General features: G+C 44.1%; 1 protein-coding gene across 1 annotated transcript; it reads right to left on the bottom strand.

The window, feature by feature from the left end:
• Nucleotides 1-427: 427 nt before the first annotated feature.
• Nucleotides 428-26,497, bottom strand: GABRP (gamma-aminobutyric acid type A receptor subunit pi). The gene is made up of 9 exons (XM_078854161.1): nt 26,442-26,497; nt 24,452-24,564; nt 19,853-19,920; nt 13,413-13,630; nt 11,372-11,454; nt 7,394-7,531; nt 3,066-3,218; nt 2,134-2,327; nt 428-730 (listed from the first exon to the last, which is right to left on the bottom strand). Exons 1-9 carry the CDS (start codon nt 26,495-26,497, stop codon nt 428-430), a joined length of 1,326 nt encoding a protein of 441 aa, XP_078710287.1.
• Between the last annotated feature and the right edge of the window lie 512 nt (nt 26,498-27,009).

Raw genomic sequence — 27,009 nt, 5'->3', positions numbered from 1 at the left:
TGCATTGGATACCACACAATCATATTATAAGGATGAACATGGGGGTGAAGGGTGTTCCCCCGAGATTCAGAGCATCACAGTTGCCATCGTAGATTAATAGCATTCTATGGAGAGAAAAGTGGCTGAATCACAAGTACACTCTGGCCCACATGTATTAAAAGAAACTCAAGACAAGGAACAGGATAAAAATGTTGGTTATAGAGCAATAATAAGGGTTTACTGGCTGTATTTCTGGTCCCCAATGTTCTGAGAATTGCAGCTCCTTCTATGAGCTATGGAAGATGTACCTTTCTTTCCAGGATGAGTGTAATGTGGTAGGATTAGCTCAGTGAGTTTTCTGTCCAGTAAGGGGTATCAAGGAATAAAGGTGGGTTGGTCCCACCTGGTTTCAAGCTCCTCTGAAATGTGAGAATGAAGGTGTCATTTTCTAAAAATACAGATAGTAAGCCCAGTAAAATACATTGACCAGCATGAAAAACAAAGGAAAAAGTAACTTTGAGTAATGGTCAACATTGCTGGGATTCTGAATTGTGAAATAGCTGATGATCCTGTGCATTTTGTTTCTCAGCACAAACCTAATTTTGTCATGGGTTTTCATGGTCAGGTTACAATAGTCGACGTTATCGCTGGAAATCTCAGTGCTGGCTAAGTTTATTTTCTGCTTATAACTGGTGATGGAGCTATTGAGGATGTTTGTGATGTTGACTTCTTCAGTTTCTTTGGTAGGCCCCTAGGAGATGATAGAGCACAATTAACGTTAGGTGATGTGATTTGGATACACATGTATTGCACTGGCTAAGTGTGTCATATCCTTCTTTATTGACTGCTCTGTACAGAAGATAAGAGACTACACACAGCTCTCAACTAAGGGAGTTACTCCTTTAGCTTAAGTGGTAGAGCCCTATGCTTTAGACCTGAAGGGCCTATCACTGTTGATGACCCATAATGCTAGGGTTGTTACATGCAAAACTTAAACATTTAGAAAGTGCCATAGAATCATAGAATCATAGAATATCAGGGTTGGAAGGGACCCCAGAAGGTCATCTAGTCCAACCCCCTGCTCAAAGCAGGACCAATTCCCAGTTAAATCATCCCAGCCAGGGCTTTGTCAAGCCTGACCTTAAAAACCTCTAAGGAAGGAGATTCTACCACCTCCCTAGGTAACGCATTCCAGTGTTTCACCACCCTCTTAGTGAAAAAGATTTTCCTAATATCCAATCTAAACCTCCCCCACTGCAACTTGAGACCATTACTTCTCGTTCTGTCATCTGCTACCATTGAGAACAGTCTAGAGCCATCCTCTTTGGAACCCCCTTTCAGGTAGTTGAAAGCAGCTATCAAATCCCCCCTCATTCTTCTCTTCTGCAGGCTAAACAATCCCAGCTCCCTCAGCCTCTCCTCATAACTCATGTGTTCCAGTCCCCTAATCATTTTTGTTGCCCTTCGCTGGACTCTCTCCAATTTATCCACATCCTTCTTGAAGTGTGGGGCCCAAAACTGGACACAGTACTCCAGATGAGGCCTCACCAATGTCGAATAGAGGGGAATGATCACGTCTTATGGATCACAGCAGCATTTCCTGAAGGATGGAGGTATTCCTTGGAGGTCTCTATTCCAAGCACTGAGGCAGCCCAATCCTCTTAGCTTATAAAATTGGCTGGGTGCACAGCATAAGGCTGCATGCCAATAGAAAAGAAAAATCCCTGCAGGCTTCATGTTGCAACATGCAGTTCTCCCCATGGTCACAGTGGTCTTCCCCACTGGTGTAATGCTTTGGCTTGGCACAGTTACTCACCAAATTTTGCCAGCAAGAAAGGTTCTTCTGGCTATTAACATGCATCTAGACAATCAGTGAACACTGTCAGATTTGTTAGGATTCTGGAACTAGTAGCACTCAGTGATTCCAGACACTAGCATCATGGGAATGGGCCAGTGTTGCGTGAGACTGTGGGAGTTGTATTTACCATTGCTTAATGGGTACAGGAACAAGAGAGAGACACTCATGTACCTCTTATTCGTCTCCCAACAGGAAGACTATTTCTCTAGTTCACTCTTCCCTGGATATGCCATTAACAAGGACCAACTACAGCTGACTCAATATCACCTTGCTCATTAAGGAACCTCTGTATGTACCTTTTGAGGCTCTTTAGCTGCACGTTTTTGTGATGAGCTGTAGTGAGCAATTGCATATTCCACCAGGGCACCAAAAATGAAACTGAAGCAGATGCCAAGGTAAACGTCAATGGCCTTTATGAAGCAGTTGGTTTTAGATAGCGAGGTCCGGGAGCCAATCATCAGAGTTGTCATCGACAGCACAGTTGTTACTCCTGTAAGGCAGAGAAGGACATCTTTTCAGGTCCAACGGGAAAGCATTTCACCCAAACTTCAGGAAACAAAAAGCCTGGTTCTCTTACCTATTGGATAGTCCTTTACACCAAGGCCCAGTGGATGTAACACTACCAAATCCAAATCCTCCATTGACTTAGAACGGTAAGCACTTCATACCACTTTGTACAGATGGGGGAAGCAGAAAATGCAACTTCTCCACCCAGGGAATCCAGTGGGAAGAGAAGCTTCTGCCCCACAGCTGCTGAAGCGCACCAGTGTAAAAGGCCAGCCCCTCTGTGTTGTTCTTCTTCCCTCCCCTGGGCTCTTTTCTTACCCTCAGCTAGTGCAAAAAGTCCCTCTCCGGGGGAAGTGCAGAACCTAAGTGATGTCACTTCCTGCAATATTAACCCAGATGCAGATACCCTGGTAGATGGAGGGGAGCCTGAAATAGACAGCAGGCGTGCCTCAGGTCCTGGATCGCATTGGAGCCCTGGCCATGCAGAGCTCTGGTGGGGATGGGGGGAAAGTTCCGACTAGAATGTACTCCTCCACCCTCCATGCTCCTAATCTGGCTCTTCTCCACATGCCAAAGCTGAAGTGCCACCAGGCCCTTTGCATTTGTCATTCTCCATTTCCATGCTCATCTGAGAAAAGCTGGCATTTGGCTGTACTGCACACTGCACTCTGCCCTCTCACTTGCACATGCCTCAAGTACCTTTCCCCCGGCAGCAGCTCACCAATGCAGGTTCTTGCCGGAACCGAATCCAGGGTGATCCAAAAAGAAACCCAGGACAAGACAACGAGCAGCGTGGAAGGAACATAGGTCTCCAAAATGAAGTACAGGATATTTCTTCGCAGCTCAAAGTGCAGTATCAGTCTCGGGTAGTTGCCTGTTAGGCAAAGCAAGGACACATGCCACAAAAGCAAGGTTTCCAGAGAGAGTTTGATTAGGATTCAAGCACATCATAGGCCAGCTCCTCAGCTGATGTGAACCAGCACAGCTCCATTGAAGTCATTGGAGTGACATCAAGTTACATCAGTAGAGGGACTGACCCATCTTATCTTTTTATTCATTTCATATTTCCTAAACAAACCAATGTACAATGTAAGTTAATTAACAATGTATGGTAAGCAAGAGATATTTAAAACAAATAGGCAGCTCACCAAGGACTCCCCAACTTATTATTTACAGGGAATATTTCACACTATTACCCTAACAAAGCCTGGAGATAGGTTGTTCCTTCATTTCATCTCTAACAAGCAGCACAGAATATTTTTCCCAAGGAAGCATTTTAAAGGGACTCTGACAGGTTAAAATTCTGATCCAATACCCACTGAAGTAAATGGGAGTCTTTCCATTGAACCCAGTGGGCTCTGGGTCAGGCTCAGAAATAGCACCCCACTCTGTTAACATTACAGGAATTTTACAATCTAATTTATTTATTGCTATTCATGCTGCTTAGCGACTGCTTGCATCTCTCTCCACGTAGGCAAGGAAATCAGACTAACGCACTTCACTTCAGCCTCAAGTCAATTTCACCATCAGTCTGTCATGAAGCTAGCACAGGGCTGTAGTGCTTGAGTTGCAAACGCTGTGTTGTGATGGTTATTTGGTGCTTTAGAACCTTTGCCACTGGCATGGAAAAAAACACAATGGAAGGAAAAAGAAAAGGAGTACTTGTGGCACCTTAGAGACTAACCAATTTATTTGAGCATAAGCTTTCGTGAGCTACAGCTCAGCTCACGAAAGCTTATGCTCAAATAAATTGGTTAGTCTCTAAGGTGCCACAAGTACTCCTTTTCTTTTTGCGAATACAGACTAACATGGCTGTTACTCTGAAACCTGTCATAATGGAAGGAAACATTTCTATTAACCTTGTGCTGTGTAAAAGCTTCTTTCTCACACAATCTGTATTTTAGGTCAAATCTGACCAGACAATGTCTCCAAGGGAGAACAGAACATAAGCTTTGCTTTATTCCTCTCTATAGGCCAGCTTCCCTGCCAGTGTAAATTGATATAGCAACACCGACTTCAAAGGAGTGACACCGATTTACATCAGCTCGGGATCTGTCCCATAATGTCTTTAAGGCCAGTTAACCTGTTACAATGCTTCCTACATCAATGTGCATCTCTAAATTTTCTACAGCAAACAGCAAGGGTGGTAGCTGGTTGGCCTTGTAGCTTAATAATAGCCCATTGAAATGTGAACACAGGTTTCTACTTCGTAGGCTGGTAGGAAGTGGGAATATCACCACAGAATTAAAGTTCTCAACCATGGAAGGCCAATGGGAAAGAGGGAATGCTTTGTGCCATTACAACTGGATGCAATATTGTGTCCTCTGCTGTGTACCATAGAACTGCTGTAGCATGTCTGTAATGATTTGGTTAAATACAATATATGATATAGCCACTAACAGTCTTTGTGTGCTGTATAGCGTTCCAGACAGGATGTGATCTCTAGTAAACAAGGGACACCAAAACTGGAACGAAGTTGTGTGGAAGCTCATCTGTTTGCCTGTAGCTGTTTCCTTAAATAAACACCTCTTGTCAGGACCGTCCTTAGAATTTATGGGGCTCTACGCATGATTATTATTAAACTGGTGCCCCATGCCCGATAGCAGCCCGGGCTCACAGCCCAGGGGCGGGAGATGGACAAGGCAGCAAAGGACACCGAGCCACCTGGCCCGCCTCACTGTAGTTTCCAAAGATTTTAGGCATAACAGAGGATTTTATAGGTTACTAACCAACTGATTTTGCTGGAGTGTTCTCTTAAAACTAGTTCATCAAATAGTCAGAAGTAAAGAAAAGGAAACTTGTTTGTCCAGCTATCTGTAAGGAAGGGGTGTTGTCCCATTAAGGCAGGGTGGCCAACCTGAGCCTGAGAAGGAGCCAGAATTTATCAATGTACATTGCCAAAGAGCCACAGTAATATGTCAGCAGCCCAACATCAGCTCCCACCCTGCTCCTAGCACCTCCCACCCATTGGCAGCCCCGCCAATCAGCGCCCCCCTCTCTCTCCCGATCAGCTGTTTTGTGGCATGCAGGAGGCTCTGCGGGGGAGGAGGAGGAGTGAGGGCATAGCAGGCTCAGGGGAGGGGGTGGGAAGGGGTGGAGTGGGGGCAGGGCCTGTGGCAGAGCCAGGGGTTGAGCAGTGAGCACCCCCCGGCACATTGGAAAGTTGGCACCTGTAGCTTCAGCCTCGGAGTTGGTGCCTATACAAGGAGCCGCATATTAACTTCTGAAGAGCCACATGTGGCTCCAGAGCCACAGGTTGGCCACCCCTGAATTAAGGGCTCTCTTCAACAGGGTGGGTGAAAGGAGAAAGGGATGGACAGAAAGGACAGGAAGACTTTGGAAGCAAGTTTTTTGTATTATAGTAATTAAAATTAAAATGTGTATTTTAGATAAGGGTAGTCTTTTGAAGGATTTATTTAAAAAACTATATGTCTGAAGATCTAAGCATTTAAGGCTAAAGATGAATACTCAGATTGTGCATATAAAAATCTATGCAAGGATTTATTAGAGATATGATTTTATAATCTTCAGCAACACACTAATGAAATATTTTTAAAGCAAATTTTAAACGAAGGTCCTGTAGACTAACATGTTCTGAGTAAATATTATAGTACTGCACAACTGTTTTTGTCAGTAAATTCAGAAACTGACAGTATATACCTGGGGGTTGGCAAATGCATGCTAAATGGCTCTGTCAAGGTTCCTTCCCCACTCTGAACACTAGGGTACAGATGTGGGGACCTGCATGAAAACCTCCTAAGCTTACTTTTACCAGCTTAGGTTAAAACTTCCCCAAGGTACAAACTGTTTTATCTTTTGCCCTTGGACTTCCACTGCCACCACCAAACGTCTAACCGGGTTTATTTTTGAGAAAGCGTTGTTTGGAAACGTCTTTCCCCCCAAAATCCTCACCAAAACCTTGCACCCCCCTTCCTGGGGAAGGTTTGATAAAAATCCTCACCAATTTGCATAGGTGACCACAGACCCAAACCCTTAGATCTTAAGAATAATGAAAAAAGCATTCAGTTTCTTACAAGAAGAATTTTAATAGAAGAAAGAGTAAAAAGAATCACCTCTGTAAAATCAGGATGGTAAATACCTTACAGGGTAATTAGATTCAAAACATAGAGAATCCCTCTAGGCAAAACCTTAAGTTACAAAAAGCCACAAAGACAGGAATATCCATTCTATTCAGGACAGTTTATTTTCTCAGCCATTTAAAGAAATCATAATCTAACGCATATCTAGCTAGATTACTTACTAAGTTCTAAGACTCCATTCCTGTTCTGTCCCTGGCAAAAGCATCACACAGACAGACCCTTTGTTTCTCCCTCCCTCCAGCTTTTGAAAGTATCTTGTCTCCTCATTGGTCATTTTGGTCAGGTGCCAGCGAGGTTATCCTAGCTTCTTAACCCTTTACAGGTGAAAGGGTTTTTCCTCTGGCCAGGAGGGATTTTAAAGGTCATATTATCTCTGACACTAGGGAAGGAAGTTTAAACCAGCTGGTAATGAGAAATACATTCCCATTGCATCAAGTCAGAAGTGACCTTTGGAAACAAATAAATATTCAACAAGTTAGTTTTGATCCCAGTTACTTTAAGCCTTTCCTGGAATGCTTAATGCAGTATTTATAGTTTGCAGACACACAAAGCACAATCTAGGTTTTTCTGATGTAATAAAATTGTCAAGTGGATTTCAGGTACATGTGAAATCCATATTTTCCATGACTTGAATGGGAATAATGATATTTACCTCCCTTTGTAAAGTACCTTGAGATCTATCATTGATAAGCGTAATACAAGAGCTAGGGGTATTATTATTATTATTATTATTATTAATATTATTATTATTTAACACCTAAGGAACATATCACCTATTCCTATAGAAGCCATTTTACTGCCTCGTTTCCAGTGGGACTAGGAACGGCTAATGATTTCACTACTCACGTCCTCTTGGCTTGAAAGACATCACTGCATAGAATGGAAAGAAAAATTATATATGCTTGTGAGACACACATGCTCTTCCACCAGTCCCACCTCCCTGCTTTACCTGTTTCCTGCTGGGATCTCGTGACCAGAGTGTAATAACGTTCCACAGTGTACTGAGAGAGACGCAGTTTTTCCAGGCCACGAACTGAATCGTTTCCCCTAAACCAAGTGAACACTATGTCGTTTCCATCATATCCCCCTACAGAGAACATAAAACGCCACATTACTGTAATGAACCAACTAGTCCATGTGTGGCATACTGCCCTCTACTGGATAGAATCAGAAATACTCAGCTATGGAGCCACAAGCAACGAGATTATTAGGTGGCTGCAGGTTTTGTTTTATAGGTATAATTACTTTAAAATGTTGGTGAAAGTGGTTGTTCTTATATTAACCATATTTTTATTTCTGATGGATCAAATTGAAATTTAAATTAGGCCATATGAGCTTTATTCTTCAGTGCCTGGTGCAGTCAGTTACCCCTGCTCATGTGGGTGTAAGTCTCTGCCAGTGTTGTAAATGAGTGGCGAATTCTGATCTGGTAGCATTTTGCACCCACATCGCTCAGCAGCAAATGACAACATGCAAGGCATATCATTTGCATACAGCATTTTATTTTATTTTTAAAATATTCTAACATTTTTTAAAAGGCGGAAATCCCTCTCACGTCTAATTTGATTGCAAGTGGTGATCTTTGTCAGTAACTGAAATTAACAATCCCCATGCATAATTACTTCAGCCATATGGGTTTACTGGGGATGAAAATGATGAAAGAAGTACAATCCTCATCCCCAACCCTTCGCCCCATACTAAAATCAAGTTTGTAAACGGTTACAAATTCTCGTGACTGGAAGCAGAAGAGTCAGAAATCTTATGAGTGTGTGTGGCTTTCTTAACCAAACCGCCCACCCATTTATGCACACTTCAAAGATGCTTTGGACAAGCATCTAAACATCTGGGAGCTTATCAACCCTGAACTGGACGAGTCAGATACTGTGAGGCTCATTTATCAGGGCCGCTGTTAATTTTGAAATAGAATTCCCCACTAAAAACAATGGGTCCAGACCGGATCTTCAGCTGTGTTCCACTGGCTTCCGCAAAGCTATCCCAACCTACACCAGCTGAGGATCTGGCTCTGGAAATTTAAGTGACAGCATAACATGACCCCAAATTAAAGCGAGTGATCTTTTTGATAACCTGACATTCCTACTCACTCACCGAATAGCCATCCAGCTCAAAAAAGTCATATTAATTTAGTGAATAAGCCCATTAATCTCATTAGTTTGAGTCTTTTAATTAAATGTCTGTCTGAAAAATGACTAGTGACACTGGTAGGCCAATAGTCACCAGTTCAAACCTTGTAGGAAAACTACCACTAATACGTCCTACTGAATTGTTTATCTAATTGTGTTTTCTATTAGACACAAATTACTGGAGCATGCATCTGACGTACTCATAAATTATATGCACAGGTTATGAATTCCTGTGTGCAAACCCTAAACATGTGACTTTTCAAAGTTTCTGGACAGTTTTGTAATAATAGCAATTGTGGTTATATAGGGAAACTTTATAATAAATGAGAGGTTGTTAATTCATCTAGCATATATTTAAATAGCATTAATTCCTGGCATTTATCCTAATGAAATCTCCAGCTGACAATATGCATGTAATTTCACTGGAATTAGACAGCAACTGAACATGACGTAAAATCCAAATTACTTTTTTAAAAAAAGTCTGAAGCCAGCTACACTTTAAAAGAAGAGGCCAATCATTATTATTTCAGGTGCTATTCTTTGTAATAAAGTTAATCATGGTGAACTAATAGGATTTTAATGTGAAAATAATATGCACTTCCATAGGAGCTCCATTCTGGAAGCTGGCAAGTCAAACCTGTTTTTTAAATAATGAGATTTCAGGCATTTCTTTTTTGTGGCTTGAAACGGGAGATTGGCCGCTGCTTTACTCTGGGGATTCTCAAGGATGGAGCCAAGAAAAGCTCTGTCATTACTGATGAACTTCTTTGTGACGGGGAGAGTGCCTCTCTTCCCCAGGAGCACTGGTCAGAGACCTTCCTGCAGAGCTGAATTTAAGAAACAGGCAGGGAAGAAGGAGGAGATGAGTTCTCAGGGTGCTCAGTTTGAGGCAAGGGGCTGGAAGTCCTGTGTGGGTGCCCCGTCTTAAGAATGCCTGAAAACAGAGCTTCCATTAGAGGCTAGGTGGGAGCTCCCCTCCCTTTTGTCCCAGCAGGAGCTGAAGAATTTCTCTCTTTTTCATTGAGATTTTGAGAGTGCTGCACCTGAGCAGACTCTTCCCCCAGGGAGCAGCAGTGTGTGGACATGCAGACTGCTGAGAAGGAAGCCTGCCTGCCTACCAACGGGCTGACAGGGAAGCCGGTGATGGTGAAGCTGAAGTGGGGGATGGAGTACAAGGGCTACCTGGTGTCTGTCGACAGCTACATGAACATGCAGCTTGCAAACACAGAAGCTATCCTAGATGGTGCATTGTCAGGACACCTTGGTGAAGTTTTGATAAGATGTAACAATGTCCTGTACATCAGAGGAGTAGTAGAAGAAGAAGAAGATGGAGAAATGAGAGAATAAGTTTGTATATTTCTGGAAAATAAAGATCAGTTTTTCACAACTTAAAAAAAAACAAAAAAAATACATGTGGAATGGTGGGGGAATCAGCTGACCCCTGCTCAGCCTCTGGAGCAGAGATCTCCTCTCCTGAAAGCTACGGTGTATTGGTGTAAGCCCCATGGTTCTCTCTCTCTAGCGACTACTGTTGGCTTATCTATGCATTGTCTTTTGTCAATAAATGGCCAACATTGCAATATCCAGGCCTTTGAGTTTAAGTAACCCAGAGCATTTTGCTCACTGAATATCACTGCTCCTGCAAGTGCCTTGCAGACAGGAGTCCCAGAGAGGGCCACTGTGGGGTTCTGTGCACTGAGGGCTTGCAGTAGCAGGTTCCCATACTCACCAACATTTATGTTACTGTAACAAAGGGCGCAGATGGGAAAGCTTTCATTGTGCCTTTCTGTGCTAGGACCGGGTCTAAGCTTCAGCTCACCAATTTCACAGGCAATACACATTTCCTGAATTCAGCTCTTCCCCCTGTTAAAAAACTCTCTCTGCTTTGAAAATAACTTAAGTGATTTAGCACAGGTGAAAGATGCTGGACTAAGGACCCTAGAGATTAACATGCACTGTTCATTCCCAGGGAAGCAGTGAAAGCAACAGTTCAAACCATACCATCAAAGGCGCTGGTTAATTGCAGATTTGGTACTTTTTTTTGTATAATGTAGACGTGTGTCCATTAGCACCCAGAGTAAGATTATCACCAACTCATTGCATTTGCTTGTTTCATCAATAACTGACAGACCTATTCAGAGGGGATGCCATCAGCCTAGCAATGAAACCTGTAGAGCCAAATTCTGCCTTAGCCACAGTCCAGGCAATTCCACTTAGTCTCTAAGTTTCACGAGTGGGCATGTCTGACTTATTCAAGTTTACTGTCCAAGGCATGTATTCAAGACAGAGATTTCTGCATACACAAACATGAACTGCATGTATGAATGGGGTGCAGTATGGATGATAGCTGAGGGGCACTCTTTTGAAAATTTGGGTCCTATTATCCACCTATTGTACCAAAGACTGGCCCTAATGAACGAGTGTGCTCAAAAGGAGGTGATTTTCGAGAAAGACAGTATAATTTCTTTCTATGTGAAAGACTGCAATACCTGTTGACTGTTTGGGGGAAGGTGGTGTTTATTACCGTTCCAACTTCTATAAAGTGTGCATGGGGACCATGGGGACAGGAACCTTATAAACCCTGGAATAACAATAATTTATATTTGAAGAATTAAATGTGAACTGTTTTCTTCTTGAAAAGTTTCTGTGTTTGCAGAAATAAAGGCACATTTTCAGAGGCTGTTCTGGCTGAAACCAAATATTTGAATGGACACCTACATACAAATAAACAGATTCAAAATAGGCCAGGCAAATATTCTCAGGCATCTGTAGAATAAGATACTTACAGCTTTCCAGCTGCAGTTTACACATCTGTGTGTCCATGGGGTATTTTGACAGGTCCATGTTACATGCAACAGTAGTAGTGATTCTACATGGGGAGAAAGAGTTCAGAAGCTGTGCAATAAAAACATACCGCAGGATGTCTCTTGTTTTCATAGCAAACTACAGACCCCAAAGATCCTGATCAGGTATTTGGATAGTTCTGACTTTTGAAATCAGTGCACTAATAACGCCAGAGAATTTGCATCCTAAGGTATAAATTCTGAACTCAGTTATGCCAGTCTCGTCTAAGTCAGCAGAGATAGAGTAACTCAAGATTAACCCTGGTGTAAGAAGAAAAGGAGTACTTGTGGCACCTTAGAGACTAACCAATTTATTTGAGCATAAGCTTTCGTGAGCTAAAGCTCACTTCATCAGATGCATACTGTGGAAAGTGTAGAAGATCTTTTTATACACACAAAGCATGAAAAAAGTTTTTCATATTTTTTCATGTTTTGTGTGTATAAAAAGATCTTCTACACTTTCCATAGTATGCATCCAATGAAGTGAGCTGTAGCTCACGAAAGCTTATGCTCAAATAAATTGGTTAGTCTCTAAGGTGCCACAAGTACTCCTTTTCTTTTTGCGAATACAGACTAACACGGCTGTTACTCTGAAACTCTGGCTGTTACTCTGGTGTAAGAGAGAGCACAGTTTGGTCCTTTGAGCATGGGAAATTAATAGGGAAATGACATAAGTGGTTTTAACTGAATATTCATGTAATACCTACAGATCACCACTGACTGGTATTGGTTAAGCAAGCAGCAAGCCAAGACTTACAGTTTTCTGCTAAATTTTGTTCATTTTGTTACCTCTGCCCCCACATTCTTCCAGCCTATTCTGTTTTATCCACCTTCTATCTTTTATCTGTTACTTAAATTGTAAGCTCCCTTGCCAGGGACTGTCTTCTGTGTTGCTGCTCTGTACAGCACTTACCACAAGGAAGATGGAGGGGGCGGGGGGTGATCCTTGACTGGAGTTCCTAGGGACTAATGCAACAGAAATAATACAAGATAATAACTGTACTGACTGGGAGGAATGTGCAACTGCAGTGAGGGAGCAATTAAATTACACTGAGATCCAGAAAATAGTGTCAAAACTAGGGGCCTGTTGACTCCAAAGCTCTTCTTAACCATGATGGCCACACCAGCCTACATACATTCTGATCCGGTGTGGTTTTAATAATTTGCTCTTCACCATATGACAGGGTCAGGCCAGATGGCTACAGGATGGTGGTGGAAGGTAGATACATTAGCCCCAGATTAAGCAGGTCCCTTTTCCCTGGGTAAGATAAAAGGGACTATTCCAGAACAATCAGGAACCTGCTAGAACCAATTAAGGCAAGCAGGCTAATTAGGACACTTGGAGCCAATTAGGAAGCTACTAGAACCAGTTAAGGCAAGTAGACTAATCAGGGCACCTGGTTAAAAGAAAGACCTCCCTTCAGTTAGGGAGAGGCATGTAAGGAGCTGGGAGTGAGAGGACGTGCTGCTGAAGGACGGAGGAATACAAATGCCATCAGGCATCAGGAAGAAGGTTCTGCGATGAGGACAAAGAAGGTGCTGTGGGGAGGTCATGGGGAAGTGGCCCAGGGAGTTGTAGTTGTCACACAGCTGTTACAGGAGACATTGTAGACAGCTGTGATCCACAGGGCCCTGGGCTGAAACCTGGAATAGAGGTTGGGCCCGGGTTCCCCCCATTCCTCCAACTCCCTGTCTGACAGAAGAGGAGTTGACCAGGATTGTGAGTCATATCAGAGGGGAAGGTCTCTAGCCTGTCCCCGACCCACTCAGTGGGACAACAGAGACTGCGGGGATTGTTCTCCTCCCTTTCCCCCATGCTGGCCAGTGATGAGGTTAGCTGAGTGAACAGCAGGTTTGAGCCAGTGGCAAAAGTGGCCAAACTGAGGGCTGCTGTGAACCTCTGAGGCAAGCAAATCTGCCGGAAAGCACAGGACCCACAAAGGCAGAGGAGGAACTTTGTCACAACCACCAGTATGTGATTTACCTTAATGCATACAAGACAGTGCCATTGGAGAATAATCTTATAAGACGATTTCTCACGGTAACGTCATGCAGGAAAGACCGTTTAGATTCCACGATATATGTGTCTGGCACCCATAGCAATTCCACTAAACGAGCATCCAGAGTGAAGCTCTTGTTCCCATGAAAAACCAGGCGGGGGTCTGTCCAGCGCTGCCGCAGGTATATTGTAGCAGTGTAGTCCTGAAGGAGAAAGGCAGGTGTGAGAAGACACGCAGCAAGAATGTTTACTAGGTGTTGATGTCCACCGCTTATGTCCAAAACGTATTGGGGCTGAGGCATAGTCTTTACAAACTGTGTGTGTGTTTGTTTCACCTTCCTTTGCTACAACATCCAGACCACTGTCTGTCTTTCCTAAAGGATACAGCCATAGCATTAAATGTAGGGCATATAACACACGAAAACTCAGCTTAAAATGCACAGGACAAAGCCGGTAGACTTGAATTCTAAACTTAGTTCCTCTGTTTGCTTGAAGTTTTTCATGTATTCATTCCCAATAAACAATCATAATCATAATACTTAGTCTTATACTGTGCTTTTCACTCCTAAACCTTAAATTCCTTTCCATAAGTAAGTATGTATTAAGGTGGATAAGGATCATAATCTCCATCTGAGAAAACAGAGAAGCAGAGAGGTTGACTGACTTACTCAAGCTGCTACATCAATTACATATGAAATAGCTTCCAGTATGGGAAAAATATATAAGTAACCTACACACGAATGCAGTATATATATATGTATATAATAGCCATAGAGGGAGAGCAGGTATGCAAAAACAGCTGCATTGGTCTTTCTCCAGAGCTAAAAGTCCAAGAGCAAAGACTCACCTGCATTTAACCTATTCACCCTATTGAAAGTTTGTTTGTTTAAGCCAGGGAAGGCGATTGTGTAAGGGAAGGAAAAACTATGCATAGTAGATGATGAGAAGAATAACACAGTGATGATGAGAAGAATAACACAGTTTAGAGTAATGGAGATAAGCAGGACCACGAGTGAGTCACTCCAGTGGTCCTGTACAATATTTGTTCCCTTCATTCACTATTGGGAGCGATATTCAGATCATTCAGGAGGGATGGGTGGGTGCTTAGAGGAGAGGCATTTTGAGGGTGATATGTTGAAGAAATGTAAGAAAATAACATGCTAGTTAAGCCAAATAAAGTAGGAAGTGGGGTCAAAGCTTGTAGTGTTACTCTTCTCTGTCAGGTCGGTACTAAACTGAGCCCAAGCCTGGGACTAGGGGATGCCATGCAACTGAAATTTTAGGTAGGAGAGTTAAAAACCAAGATCTTGACCAACTGTTGTCATTGAAGATCTCACAGAACGTTTTGCAAGAGTAAGAGTGTTAGTGTCCTGGTCAGATTCCAACTTGGTTGCAATATCCAGCCTGACTAAGATCCCCCCAGAAGTTTCAAGTGGTTGAAGTATTTTTATAGTGCCCCCATGATAAAGGAAGAAACAGGGCTCAGTTGTAACGGATACAAAGAGAGTTCTTTACTGAGCCTCCTGGGTACATAACAGGACCTTGTGGCAGTCCTTGGCTCTTTAATTTGCAGATGAATTAAATGCAGCTTTCACAATTGTGTAGTATTGCTGTGCACCGTTATAAAGCTACCATGCTCCTGCCCAGACATGGCTGCATTTCAGTGGCAGATGAATCGATTCCCTTGTGTTCAATGGATGGCTTGTAAAATCCTTCAGTATGAAAGGTGCTAAATAAATTATGTTATGCTTGCTCTTCAGATTGGATTCTCAGACTGGTGTGTGTGTGTGTGTGTGTGTGTGTGTGTGTGTATGTGTGTGTGTGTGTGTGAGAGAGAGAGAGAGAGAGAGATGGGACATGGGGGAGTAAGTTCTACTCCATGACTTAAGTGATTGAAATGATGCACTGTTAAGAGTTTCAATATAGTGAATTATTAATATTGGTGATGAAGGGGAAAACCTCTGGGTCATTTCAATTATTTATCTAGCATAGAGTAGACATAGAGTATGTCTCTATAATATTCTCCTTGACACAAGGGGAATTTAGGTGGGATGGGGAGGAAATACATGTAGAAAGGGGTAGTTTTACAAGGGGTGGGAGACAAGACTCATGAAAATACCCTCTATTTGGTGAAGGTTTCCCTTTATATTTCCCCTTGGGGTGATGGCCCTTCAAGCCCTCTGAACATTAGGACTTCTCCTCAGCTTTAATCTGCTTTACTCCTCCACAATCTGAAGGCTAAAGAGGAGGACTGGAGGTGGCTTCTGAAGCAACGCTCAGTGTCATGCCTAAGCCTGCAAGAGGGTACTCTGCAGGGAAACAGAAGGGGGGATGAAATGCTACAACAGCTGCAGCCCACGGCTAAGATCTTCCATTGTGAATAATAACTTTGTGTGCCACCATTTTTGGTGCCCAGCTTCAGAACCCTCAAAAGGGACAGACTTTCAGGACATGCTGAGCTCCTGCCTTTTGACAGTCAGCCCCCTGTCTCTGTCTCTAACTCAGTCCTTATAGCCCCTTGGCTGTAGCACTGGAGTGCTTCATAATTATGAGTGGATTTGATCCTCATAGCAGCCCTGTGAGTGAGGAAAGTGCTATTATCCCCATTTTGCAGAAGAGCAGCTGAGGCACAGGGAGACCATGGCCCAGATTGTCAAAGGTTTTTAGGCACCCAATTCCCATTGAAAGGGAGTTAGATACCTAAATACCTTTGAGGACCTGGTCCCAAGTGGTCGGGGACTCTCTCCTCCAGGGGACTGAGTCATCTATCTGCCGCCCTGACCGGGAAAACCGAGAAGTCTGCTGCTTGCCAGGGGCTAAGATTCGCGATGTGACGGAGAGACTGCCGAGACTCATCAAGCCCTCGGATCGCTACCCCTTCCTGCTTCTTCACGTGGGCACCAATGATACTGCCAAGAATGACCTTGAGCGGATCACTGCGGACTATGTGGCTCTAGGAAGAAGGATAAAGGAGTTGGAGGCGCAAGTGGTGTTCTCGTCCATCCTCCCCGTGGAAGGAAAAGGCCTAGGTAGGGAGCGTCGAATCGTGGAAGTCAACGAATGGCTACGCAGGTGGTGTCGGAGAGAAGGCTTTGGTTTCTTTGACCATGGGATGGTGTTCCATGAAGGAGGAGTGCTGGGCAGAGACGGGCTCCATCTTACGAAGAGAGGGAAGAGCATCTTTGCCAGCAGGCTGGCTAACCTAGTGAGGAGGGCTTTAAACTAGGTTCACCGGGGGAAGGAGACCAAAGCCCTGAGGTAAGTGGGAAAGCGGGATACCGGGAGGAAGCACAGGCAGGAATGTCTGTGAGGGGAGGGCTCCTGCCTCCTACTGGGAATGAGGGGTGATCAACAGGTTATCTCAAGTGCTTATATACAAATGCACAAAGCCTTGGAAACAAGCAGGGAGAACTGGAGGTCCTGGTGATGTCAAGGAACTATGACGTGATCGGAATAACAGAGACTTGGTGGGATAACTCACATGACTGGAGTACTGTTATGGATGGTTATAAACTGTTCAGGAAGGACAGGCAGGGCAGAAAAGGTGGGGGAGTAGCACTGTATGTAAGGGAGCAGTATGACTGCTCAGAGCTCCGGTACGAAACTGCAGAAAAACCTGAGTGTCTCTGGATTAAGTTTAGAAGTGTGTGCAACAAGAGTGATGTAGTGGTGGGAGTCTGCTATAGACCACCGGACCAGGGGGATGAGGTGGATGAGGCTTTCTTCCGGCAGCTCACGGAAGCTACTAGATCGCATGCCCTGATTCTCATGGGTGACTTTAATTTTCCTGATATCTGCTGGGAGAGCAATACAGCGGTGCATAGACAATCCAGGAAGTTTTTGGAAAGCGTAGGGGACAATTTCCTGGCGCAAGTGCTAGAGGAGCCAACTAGGGGGGGCGCTTTTCTTGACCTGCTGCTCACAAACCGGGTAGAATTAGTGGGGGAAGCAAAAGTGGATGGGAATCTGGGAGGCAGTGACCATGAGTTGGTTGAGTTCAGGATCCTGATGCAGGGAAGAAAGGTAAGCAGCAGGATACGGACCCTGGACTTCAGGAAAGCAGACTTCGACTCCCTCAGGGAACGGATGGCCAGGATCCCCTGGGGGACTAACTTGAAGGGGAAAGGAGTCCAGGAGAGCTGGCTGTATTTCAAGGAATCCCTGTTGAGGTTACAGGGACAAACCATCCCGATGAGTCGAAAGAATAGTAAATATGGCAGGCGACCAGCTTGGCTTAATGGTGAAATCCTAGCGGATCTTAAACATAAAAAAGAAGCTTACAAGAAGTGGAAGGTTGGACATATGACCAGGGAAGAGTATAAAAATATTGCTCGGGCATGTAGGAATGATATCAGGAGGGCCAAATCGCACCTGGAGCTGCAGCTAGCCAGAGATGTCAAGAGTAACAAGAAGGGTTTCTTCAGGTATGTTGGCAACAAGAAGAAAGCCAAGGAATGTGTGGGCCCCTTACTGAATGAGGGAGGCAACCTAGTGACAGAGGATGTGGAAAAAGCTAATGTACTCAATGCTTTTTTTGCCTCTGTTTTCACTAACAAGGTCAGCTCCCAGACTGCTGCGCTGGGCATCACAAAATGGGGAAGAGATGGCCAGCCCTCTGTGGAGATAGAGGTGGTTAGGGACTATTTAGAAAAGCTGGACGTGCACAAGTCCATGGGGCCGGACGAGTTGCATCCGAGAGTGCTGAAGGAATTGGCAGCTGTGATTGCAGAGCCATTGGCCATTATCTTTGAAAACTCGTGGCGAACCGGGGAAGTCCCGGATGACTGGAAAACGGCTAATGTAGTGCCAATCTTTAAAAAAGGGAAGAAGGAGGATCCTGAGAACTACAGGCCAGTCAGCCTCACTTCAGTCCCTGGAAAAATCATGGAGCAGGTCCTCAAAGAATCAATCCTGAAGCACTTGCATGAGAGGAAAGTGATCAGGAACAGCCAGCATGGATTCACCAAGGGAAGGTCATGCCTGACTAATCTAATCGCCTTTTATGATGAGATTACTGGTTCTGTGGATGAAGGGAAAGCAGTGGATGTATTGTTTCTTGACTTTAGCAAAGCTTTTGACACGGTCTCCCACAGTATTCTTGTCAGCAAGTTAAGGAAGTATGGGCTGGATGAATGCACTACAAGGTGGGTAGAAAGCTGGCTAGATTGTCAGGCTCAACGGGTAGTAATCAATGGCTCCATATCTAGTTGGCAGCCGGTATCAAGTGGAGTACCCCAAGGGTCGGTCCTGGGGCCAGTTTTGTTCAATATCTTCATAAATGATCTGGAGGATGGTGTGGATTGCACTCTCAGCAAATTTGCGGATGATACTAAACTGGGAGGAATGGTAGATACGCTGGAGGGGAGGGATAGGATACAGAAGGACCTAGACAAATTGGAGGATTGGGCCAAAAGAAATCTGATGAGGTTCAATAAGGATAAGTGCAGGGTCCTGCACTTAGGACGGAAGAACCCAATGCACAGCTACAGACTAGGGACCGAATGGCTAGGCAGCAGTTCTGCGGAAAAGGACCTAGGGGTGACAGTGGACGAGAAGCTGGATATGAGTCTGCAGTGTGCCCTTGTTGCCAAGAAGGCCAATGGCATTTTGGGATGTATAAGTAGGGGCATAGCGAGCAGATCGAGGGACGTGATCGTTCCCCTCTATTCGACATTGGTGAGGCCTCATCTGGAGTACTGTGTCCAGTTTTGGGCCCCACACTACAAGAAGGATGTGGATAAATTGGAGAGAGTCCAGCGAAGGGCAACAAAAATGATTAGGGGACTGGAACACATGAGTTATGAGGAGAGGCTGAGGGAGCTGGGATTGTTTAGCCTGCAGAAGAGAAGAATGAGGGGGGATTTGATAGCTGCTTTCAACTACCTGAAAGGGGGTTCCAAAGAGGATGGCTCTAGACTGTTCTCAATGGTAGCAGATGACAGAACGAGGAGTAATGGTGTCAAGTTGCAGTGGGGGAGGTTTAGATTGGATATTAGGAAAAACTTTTTCACTAAGAGGGTGGTGAAACACTGGAATGCGTTACCTAGGGAGGTGGTAGAATCTCCTTCCTTAGAGGTTTTTAAGGTCAGGCTTGACAAAGCCCTGGCTGGGATGATTTAACTGGGAATTGGTCCTGCTTTGAGCAGGGGGTTGGACTAGATGACCTTCTGGGGTCCCTTCCAACCCTGATATTCTATGATTCTATGATTCTATGATCTGATCCCAAGGTCACAGGATGTCTGTGGCTGAGCTGGGAATTGCCACACTGGGCTCCCAAGAACAGAGGCACCCAATACCATCGGTCACTCTTGGATGCACTGGCCATGGTCTCCAACTCTGGTATTTCACACTTGGATCCCCTCCAGAGCAGCAGAGCCAAGCTGGCCCCTTTCTCTTCAGTATGTAATTGAGACTGAGTCACTTACCATATCACTCTCCGATATACTTGAAATACTTGCAACATCCAGGCTCAATGCTATTTGAACAGGTTTCCCTGGGGTGGGATAGAGAGGCTTAGATTAGAGAGAAGAAAGGGTGAAGGTAATGCTATATTGTTGTGTACTAAACAAAAGAAATAGTCACTTAGAATTCACTATGGAATTCAGTTCATTGCACTCAATCGAGCAGCACACATAGGTAGCCTTGCAAGAATTAGATTTTTTTTTATAATTTTGATGCATATTATCCATGTTTATTTTAAAGCTTTTTTTAGATTTCTATCTAGCTATTTAAATTTTCACCATTGTGGGAAACTACAGGGAGGTCAGAAAATTATTTAATTACAGTAGACACAGATTCAAAAAGTTAAAGCTTTGTAACCATTAAAGCACAAATTGTTAATATTACATGTCAAAGTATACAAAGTAAATAGCCTTAAAATCAAACTCTAATACGTTCTCAAGGAGCATTTATCTTGTTTTGCCTGTCTATTCTGATTATTACTGATGGAAATACCTTTTCATCGGTTTGAGCATGTATGATGCAATCAACATTTACATAGAAAAGTGTAATCCTTCCAGGCCTATGTACAGGGGTGTCCCTATTGCTGCCAGCAACCAAAGAACTAGACTAAATTTCATGCCCCAAAGCTTTTGACTTAGAATCACAGAATCCTAGAATCATAGAATATCAGGGTTGGAAGGGACCTCAGGAGGTCATCTAGTCCAACCCCCTGCTCAAAGCAGGACCAATCCCCAATTAAATCATGCCAGCCAGGGCTTTGTCAAGCCTGAACTTAAAAACTTCTAAGGAAGGAGATTCTACCACCTCCCTAGGTAACGCATTCCAGGTAACGTTTCACCACCCTCCTAGTGAAAAAGATTTTCCTAATATCCAACCTAAACCTCCCCCACTGCAACTTGAGACCATTACTCTTTATCCTGTCATCTTCTACCACTGAGAATAGTCTAGAACCATCCTCTTCGGTGGCATCAGCAGACAGAAATGATCCCATGCAGCACTCGTGTCCACACACCCAGGCAATCATAGAATCATAGAATATCAGGGTTGGAAGGCACTATTTCTCTTGCAATCAGCCACAGAAATCAAGAGTCATACATGGTTCAGCAGATGTACTGATAATAATCTTAAACTGTTATATAACACTTTCAATGGCTCAATCTCGGAGTGCTCTAGAGAGGTGGGTAAGAATTATTCTCTTCATTTCTCAGAGGAGAAAACCGAGTCCTGGAGCAATTAAGTGACTTGCCCAGTGAGTCGGTACCAGAAGCAGGAATAGAACTGAGACCCCCGACTCCTAGTCATGTTGTGTCCACTGAACCACACAGCCTCTTCCTGATGCAAAGCAAGGCTGAGTCCCCAGCCTCACTGTCCCTCTGGAGTCCTGCAGCCTGTCCCTGAGCTTGGGAGGGTGAGATTTTGTTCCCTACAATCCTGGTTATTGAGGGATTTATAAGTGATTCAGGTGTCACCCTTTGTGAGTCTAATCAACTGCCATAGCCTCTCCTGTGAGCAGCACCACTCACTGAAAGCGACCACTGGGCTCAAATGAAAGCTACCTCCCGAGTGCAGTGCAGACACATGCTCATAGTGGAGACCTGATCTAGGGACCCACCCAACTGTCCGTGCAGAGAGTCTGACCTCCCCATCCCAGAGCGCTGAGCCCGGCACCCCAAGAACCTGCCAAATGGGATCTAAGGAAATCTTTTACAGTGAGTGAGTGCTGTGCCACAGTGAACCATTGTTTGGCAGCAGACAGCGTATTAGATTTGTTTGAATGTGGCTACCTCCATCCTGCCTCGTAATTGGAGTTGAACGCAGGACAGAGGGCTGTAATGTGCACTGGAAGTATATGGGAAGAGAGATTTGCTTTATGGAGAAAATATACATGTTCTTCTTTGCACACCCAGCTTCGGAAATCTGCTCTCTGTCTCCTGGGATAGGGCCCATTTGTCTCTTTCGCTTCACTGAGCACAGAGAACCCAGATGGCCAGAGCCTATCTGGAGAGGATGGAAGAGGAATTGCCAGCTCTCTTCCATTGTCCCTTGTTTGCCCGATCTCATAAAAGCCTCTCAGTAGATGTACTTTAGGAGGGTATGGGCCAGGTGCAGGGCCAGAGAGACTACTTCTGTCTGTGCCACTGTTACGTACCCGTCTTCCCTGCCTCCCAGCTTCCTTACCCACAGGAAATCACTGTGTAAAACAACAATGTTATCTTCATGTGTTGTCCCTTCAGAGGTAGTGCACAGTGAATACCCTGTCCCCTCCCCACCCCGAAGGGGTGGCTTGGGTGGGACAGCAGCAGCCAGTGGGCGTCACTGCTCTCTAGGGAACATGCATTGTGGTGCATTGGGGTCAGGAAGATTTGTGGGCTTAGGAGGCCAAACCCCTGCCATTTCTGTAGAGGTGGAAGAAAACTCTGTCCACATAGTAGAACAATGAAATCAGAACTTGTGGGGTTTCCTGTCCCCTGAGCAGGTGTTTCCCAGGTCAGGAAATGGGCCCTACTGGAAATTTAGTTAGCAGATTTCAGTACATATGGGGTGAAATTGTCCTCAGTGCATAGGACCCACACAAGGTGACAAAGCAGGCCTTATTGGTGCTTATGGGCATGGGTGAGCCCTTTGTGAAGTTCACTTAGAATCATAGAATATCAGGATTGGAAGGGACCTCAGGAGGTCATCTAGTCCAACCCCCTGCTCAAAGCAGGACCAATCCCCAATTTTTGCCCTAAATGGCCCCCTCAGGGATTGAACACACAACGTGGGTTTAGCAGGCCAATGCTCAAACCACTGAGCTATTCCTCTCCCCCGCCACCCGTAAACTGAAACCCTTAAAGAACAGCAGTTAGCTAGAGGGGAGGTAGCTTGTCAGTGAATAAAACACATGACAAAATGGAGGCAAAGTATCCCTTTTCATTGGGTCGATACACACACAATTTTACATTGAAGGAACCACATATCGTGGCTGCCTCTTTGTTAGCACTCAAGCAAGGATTCACCACAAGAGGGCAGCTCCACCCTAGGAAATGTCAGAAGACATTACTGTAAGTCAGTTTATATTTTGCCTCTTTTTATTGTAATAAGGGTGAACATGAGGAAGATCAAATCCTGTCAGCACAGTAGCAAATATATGGCACAGTAACCTATTAGAACATTTTCTTCATAATCCACATATCAAAAACATTCATATGCATTGAGCCCAATACTCCATTCCCATTGGTTTCAGTGGGAGATTTAGGTACATAGGGAAGGCAGAATTAAGCCCTAGGGCCACAGGGACCTGATCCTGATTGATGCTGAGCACCCACAAATTCCGCTGAAGTCAACAGGATTTGCAGGTGCTTATCACGTTTCAGGAACAGGCCATATATATCTATGTAATCAATATGTGTACTTTTTTCGCCTATATGACTTGCTCAATCCTATATATCTTGCCAGTTAGAATTGAAGCCAACCACTTTCTAAAAGTCAGTTAGGTTTAACAAGATATTGTAAATTTATCTAGAATTCATATTTTTCATTTGCCTAATAAGATTTCAAGTTGCAAAAAGGACAATTTTCAAAAGGGCCAAAGTGATTTAGGAGCTAGGTCCCATTTTCAAAAGTGATAGTTATTTAGGAGCCAGACAATTTTTACCCAATGTGTTATGGACACATTAAACTTGTGCTGATATTGACTTGCATGCATTTAAACTTCTCTCTTGTATTTTATAACCATCTGTTCTCCTATGGGACAAATTTCCATGAAGAGCTGGTATTATTCCACAATACCAGATGCAGTGGTCATTACTCTAGGTAACTCCACTGTTGTAGAGATTTATCACCACAGGAGGAAGTTAAAGAGAGAGAAGCTAAAAAGTGTAAGACAAAGCCAATGTACACCAGCTACATTACATGGTATAGGGATCATAATCAGACTGCATGAGGCTTGGTCATCTGCACTTCACAGAACACCCAGGCATGCTCTGTGCACTGAGAAGGCTATCTCTTCACAAAATGTAAGGCAAAGCCTGGGCAGAGGCTGTTCAGAATTTAGTGTACATGGTTCCACAGTGGAAACAAGTCCCCAGAGACTGGGACTAAACAGGAAGGAAGTTATAAGTGAGCAATGCTGCAGTTCAAGGAGCCAGGCTTCATTCATTTGCAGCCACAGTGAGCCTCATAAAACAGATGACCATTAACAAATACACAGCCAAACCAAGGGGACAAACTGAAACAAAGGGGCTGCATGGTTGTAACAGAGCAAAATTTAGCCCAAGGTATCTAATTAGACAGGTGTCAAAACTCTCTAAGCTTCCTGTTCCTTATTCTACCGACAAACATATTCCCAGGGAATAAATTCTGCCTTCAGTCATACACATGCAGTCCCACTGAGCAAACAGAATTGGAGGGGATAGGTGAGGGTGGACTTTGGGTACATAGTCCGAGCACACTGGCTAATTTAACAGGGACAGATAAACTAGTGCTTACTAAAGAAAACCCATAAAACGTCATTCTCTCCATGCAAACATTACTGATTATATAATCCTTTTATCAGACATTGAACTGTTCTGTTGACGTACCACCGAAGTATGGTCTCAGATATTTGTTGTAGCCCTCTGTGAGGTTCTCAAATCCAGGGAGCGATACCGTGTCACTGCTGTGTGTGTCCAATTTACGGCCCAGCGTGCACTTTCTAAAATATACAAATACATATTGTTAGGCATGGCAGGGCATGCTGGGAGCCTCTGTTGTGCAGCTGCAGCTGCGTTCCCTGCATGTATACAGCAGTCCAACAGAAACTGCATAAAACACTTCATCAAAGCCATCAGCACTTGATTCCATTGTGTGGGGGACAGGGACTGTGGGCAATCAGCGTGTGACTTCATTAAACAGACAATCCAAAGGTTGGGGTGTTTTACAGCAGTGTAGGAGGGATATGGTTGTCTGGGGAAGATGCTTATGTCCAGAAACAGTTGGAATGGTGACAGTTGGAATTTGCTTATGACTTCCTTAATGTTTACTTATGCAGGTTCTTGTATTAGTGCCTATCACCATAGCAACTGAATGCTTCCCACAATTATTAATAGAACTGTGGTAATAGCTACTGAGCAACAACCTGGATTTAGACAAGGGAGATCATGCAGCGATGCTATTTTCACCCTGATTATTGAGAACACAATTGAATTCCAAGGCAGTCTTGCCATTAATTTGGTGGACTTTTAAAAGGCATTCGATAGTGTAAACAGAGAAACCATGTGGAAAATTGTGGAACAATATGGAATTCCAACAAAATTAATTAACATTACGAAGGCATTCTACGCCAACTCAAAGTGCTGCATTAAAATGGAAAATGGATTGAGTTAAGCCATTCAGCATCAAGACAGGTGTAAGGCAGTGGTGCATCCTGTCTCCTTTTTTGTTTATGCTAGTAATCGACTATGGATTAAAACAATGCAACAGTGATACATATGGCCTAAAATGGAACAATTCAAGACTATTTGATCTAGACTTTGCTGATGACATCGCTCTTATCAGTGAAGATGCCAATTCACAAACCAAGTAAAAGAAGTAAGGGAGAAGACAGGTTTGAGATACAATACAAAGAAATGTAAAGTCATGTTAAAGGGGACTATAGGGACAGAAATCGAAATTGAAGAAGAGAAACTGGAAAAGGTGAACAATTTTACATATCTTGGAAGTACCATCAAGCAGGTACTAGTTCCGAGGAAATAATAAGAAGAATCAGGAAGGCAAACGCTGCATTTGGAAGACTCAAAAACATCTCCCTCAAGACAAAACTGAATGTGTACAAAGCAATTGTTTTCACCGTCACAATATATAGCAGTGAGATGTGGCAACTTATCAAGAAAGAGGTGCAAAAGCTGAACGCATTTAATCACAAATGTCTGAGAACAATATTGTGAATAACATATAGAGATAGGAAGATGATTGAAGAAGTCAGAAAAATTACTGGACAAGGCACCCTCTCACAAAAAATATACAAAAGAAGACATCAGTGGCTGGTACATGTGCTGAGAATGGAAAAAGAACGCTTACCAAATACTGCTCTTGAATGGAAGCCAGAAAGAGAGGAAGACCGCGAATAACATGGAAATGAACAGTTCTGAACGACATCAAGCATCTCAACATGAAATGGGAAGATGTGGAGAGAAGGGCAGTTGACAGGCAAGGATGGCAAATGTGGGTAGCCCAATGTGCGGCAAAGCCCAGGATAGACTAACTAACTAGAAGCTCCAGCCATGGCCCAGGACCCCATTCAACTAGGTGTTGTACACAGAACACAGCGATGACCATTGACCCAAAGAGTTCACAATCTAAGTAACAAAAATAATGGTAATGAGCCCCTTTCAGAAACAGACAGGCTTCTGTCTCCTCCTTTCTTACTCTGAATATGAAAATGCCCCTGTCAGCATGAGCAGAGTACTCTCAGTGATGGTTGCACTTAACTCTGAATGCAACAAGGTTAGTGGCTGTTCTTCTCTCATCTGAGAGGGTGATTCAGTGTCTTGGTCTTGGGAAGCATCTTCCAGCCCCAGGTGTCAGCCTCACTGTGCTGGCTGACAGTTTCCCCCTTCATGCGCAATACGGCCTTCAAAGTAGGCCATGGTTGGATGGAAAGAGACAATCCCTCCAGTAGCCAGGACTAATCCAATGCAAGACTTTGAAAACCAGGTCAGAGACCCTGAACTGGACTGTCCCCTTTAAGAGGCAGTGGGGTCCAGTGCACCTGCTGCCCAGATGGACTTAAGGGAAGGCACCTGTGCCTTTTAAAGGGGGAGATGGTTGCAGGTGGGTGGGAGATGCTGGCAGAGAGTGACAAAGTTCCTGGAGGGCCCTGAATGAGCAGAGGTCCGGAAGGCCAGTGGACAAGGGCCAAGCCCCAGACAAAAGGTGGTGGGAAAGCAGGAAGACAGATGCCCAGGGCAGAGGGGATGTGCCCAGCTTGGCACTACAGTGAAAGAAGTAAACTTTAGAGATAGGATAGATCTTCAGGGAGGAGGGCATGAGCCCAGCTGAAACTGGGGTGAAGGTTATAGGTTTTGAGGTCTATTAAAAAGACAGTGTGAAGGGGAATGTTTTAAATATCTGGACTGTGTGGACTTTTAGGGGCCCCAAA

Source organism: Lepidochelys kempii, chromosome 8 (assembly GCF_965140285.1).
Source record: "Lepidochelys kempii isolate rLepKem1 chromosome 8, rLepKem1.hap1, whole genome shotgun sequence".
Classification (NCBI taxonomy): domain Eukaryota; kingdom Metazoa; phylum Chordata; order Testudines; family Cheloniidae; genus Lepidochelys; species Lepidochelys kempii.
The sequence above is the reverse complement of the archived record's forward strand: the minus strand, read 5'-3'. Positions and strand labels throughout refer to the sequence as shown.

Coding starts and splice junctions, on each gene's coding strand:
- GABRP (XM_078854161.1), bottom strand. CDS start 26,497: ATGGCCTACTTTGAAGGCCGTATTGCGCATGAAGGGGGAAACTGTCAG. Junction 19,921..24,451: donor TCTGAGACCATACTTCGGTG/GTACGTCAACAG, acceptor ATCCCACCCCAG/GGAAACCTGTTCAAATAGCA. Junction 11,455..13,412: donor ACTGTCTTGTATGCATTAAG/GTAAATCACATA, acceptor CTCCCCATGTAG/AATCACTACTACTGTTGCAT.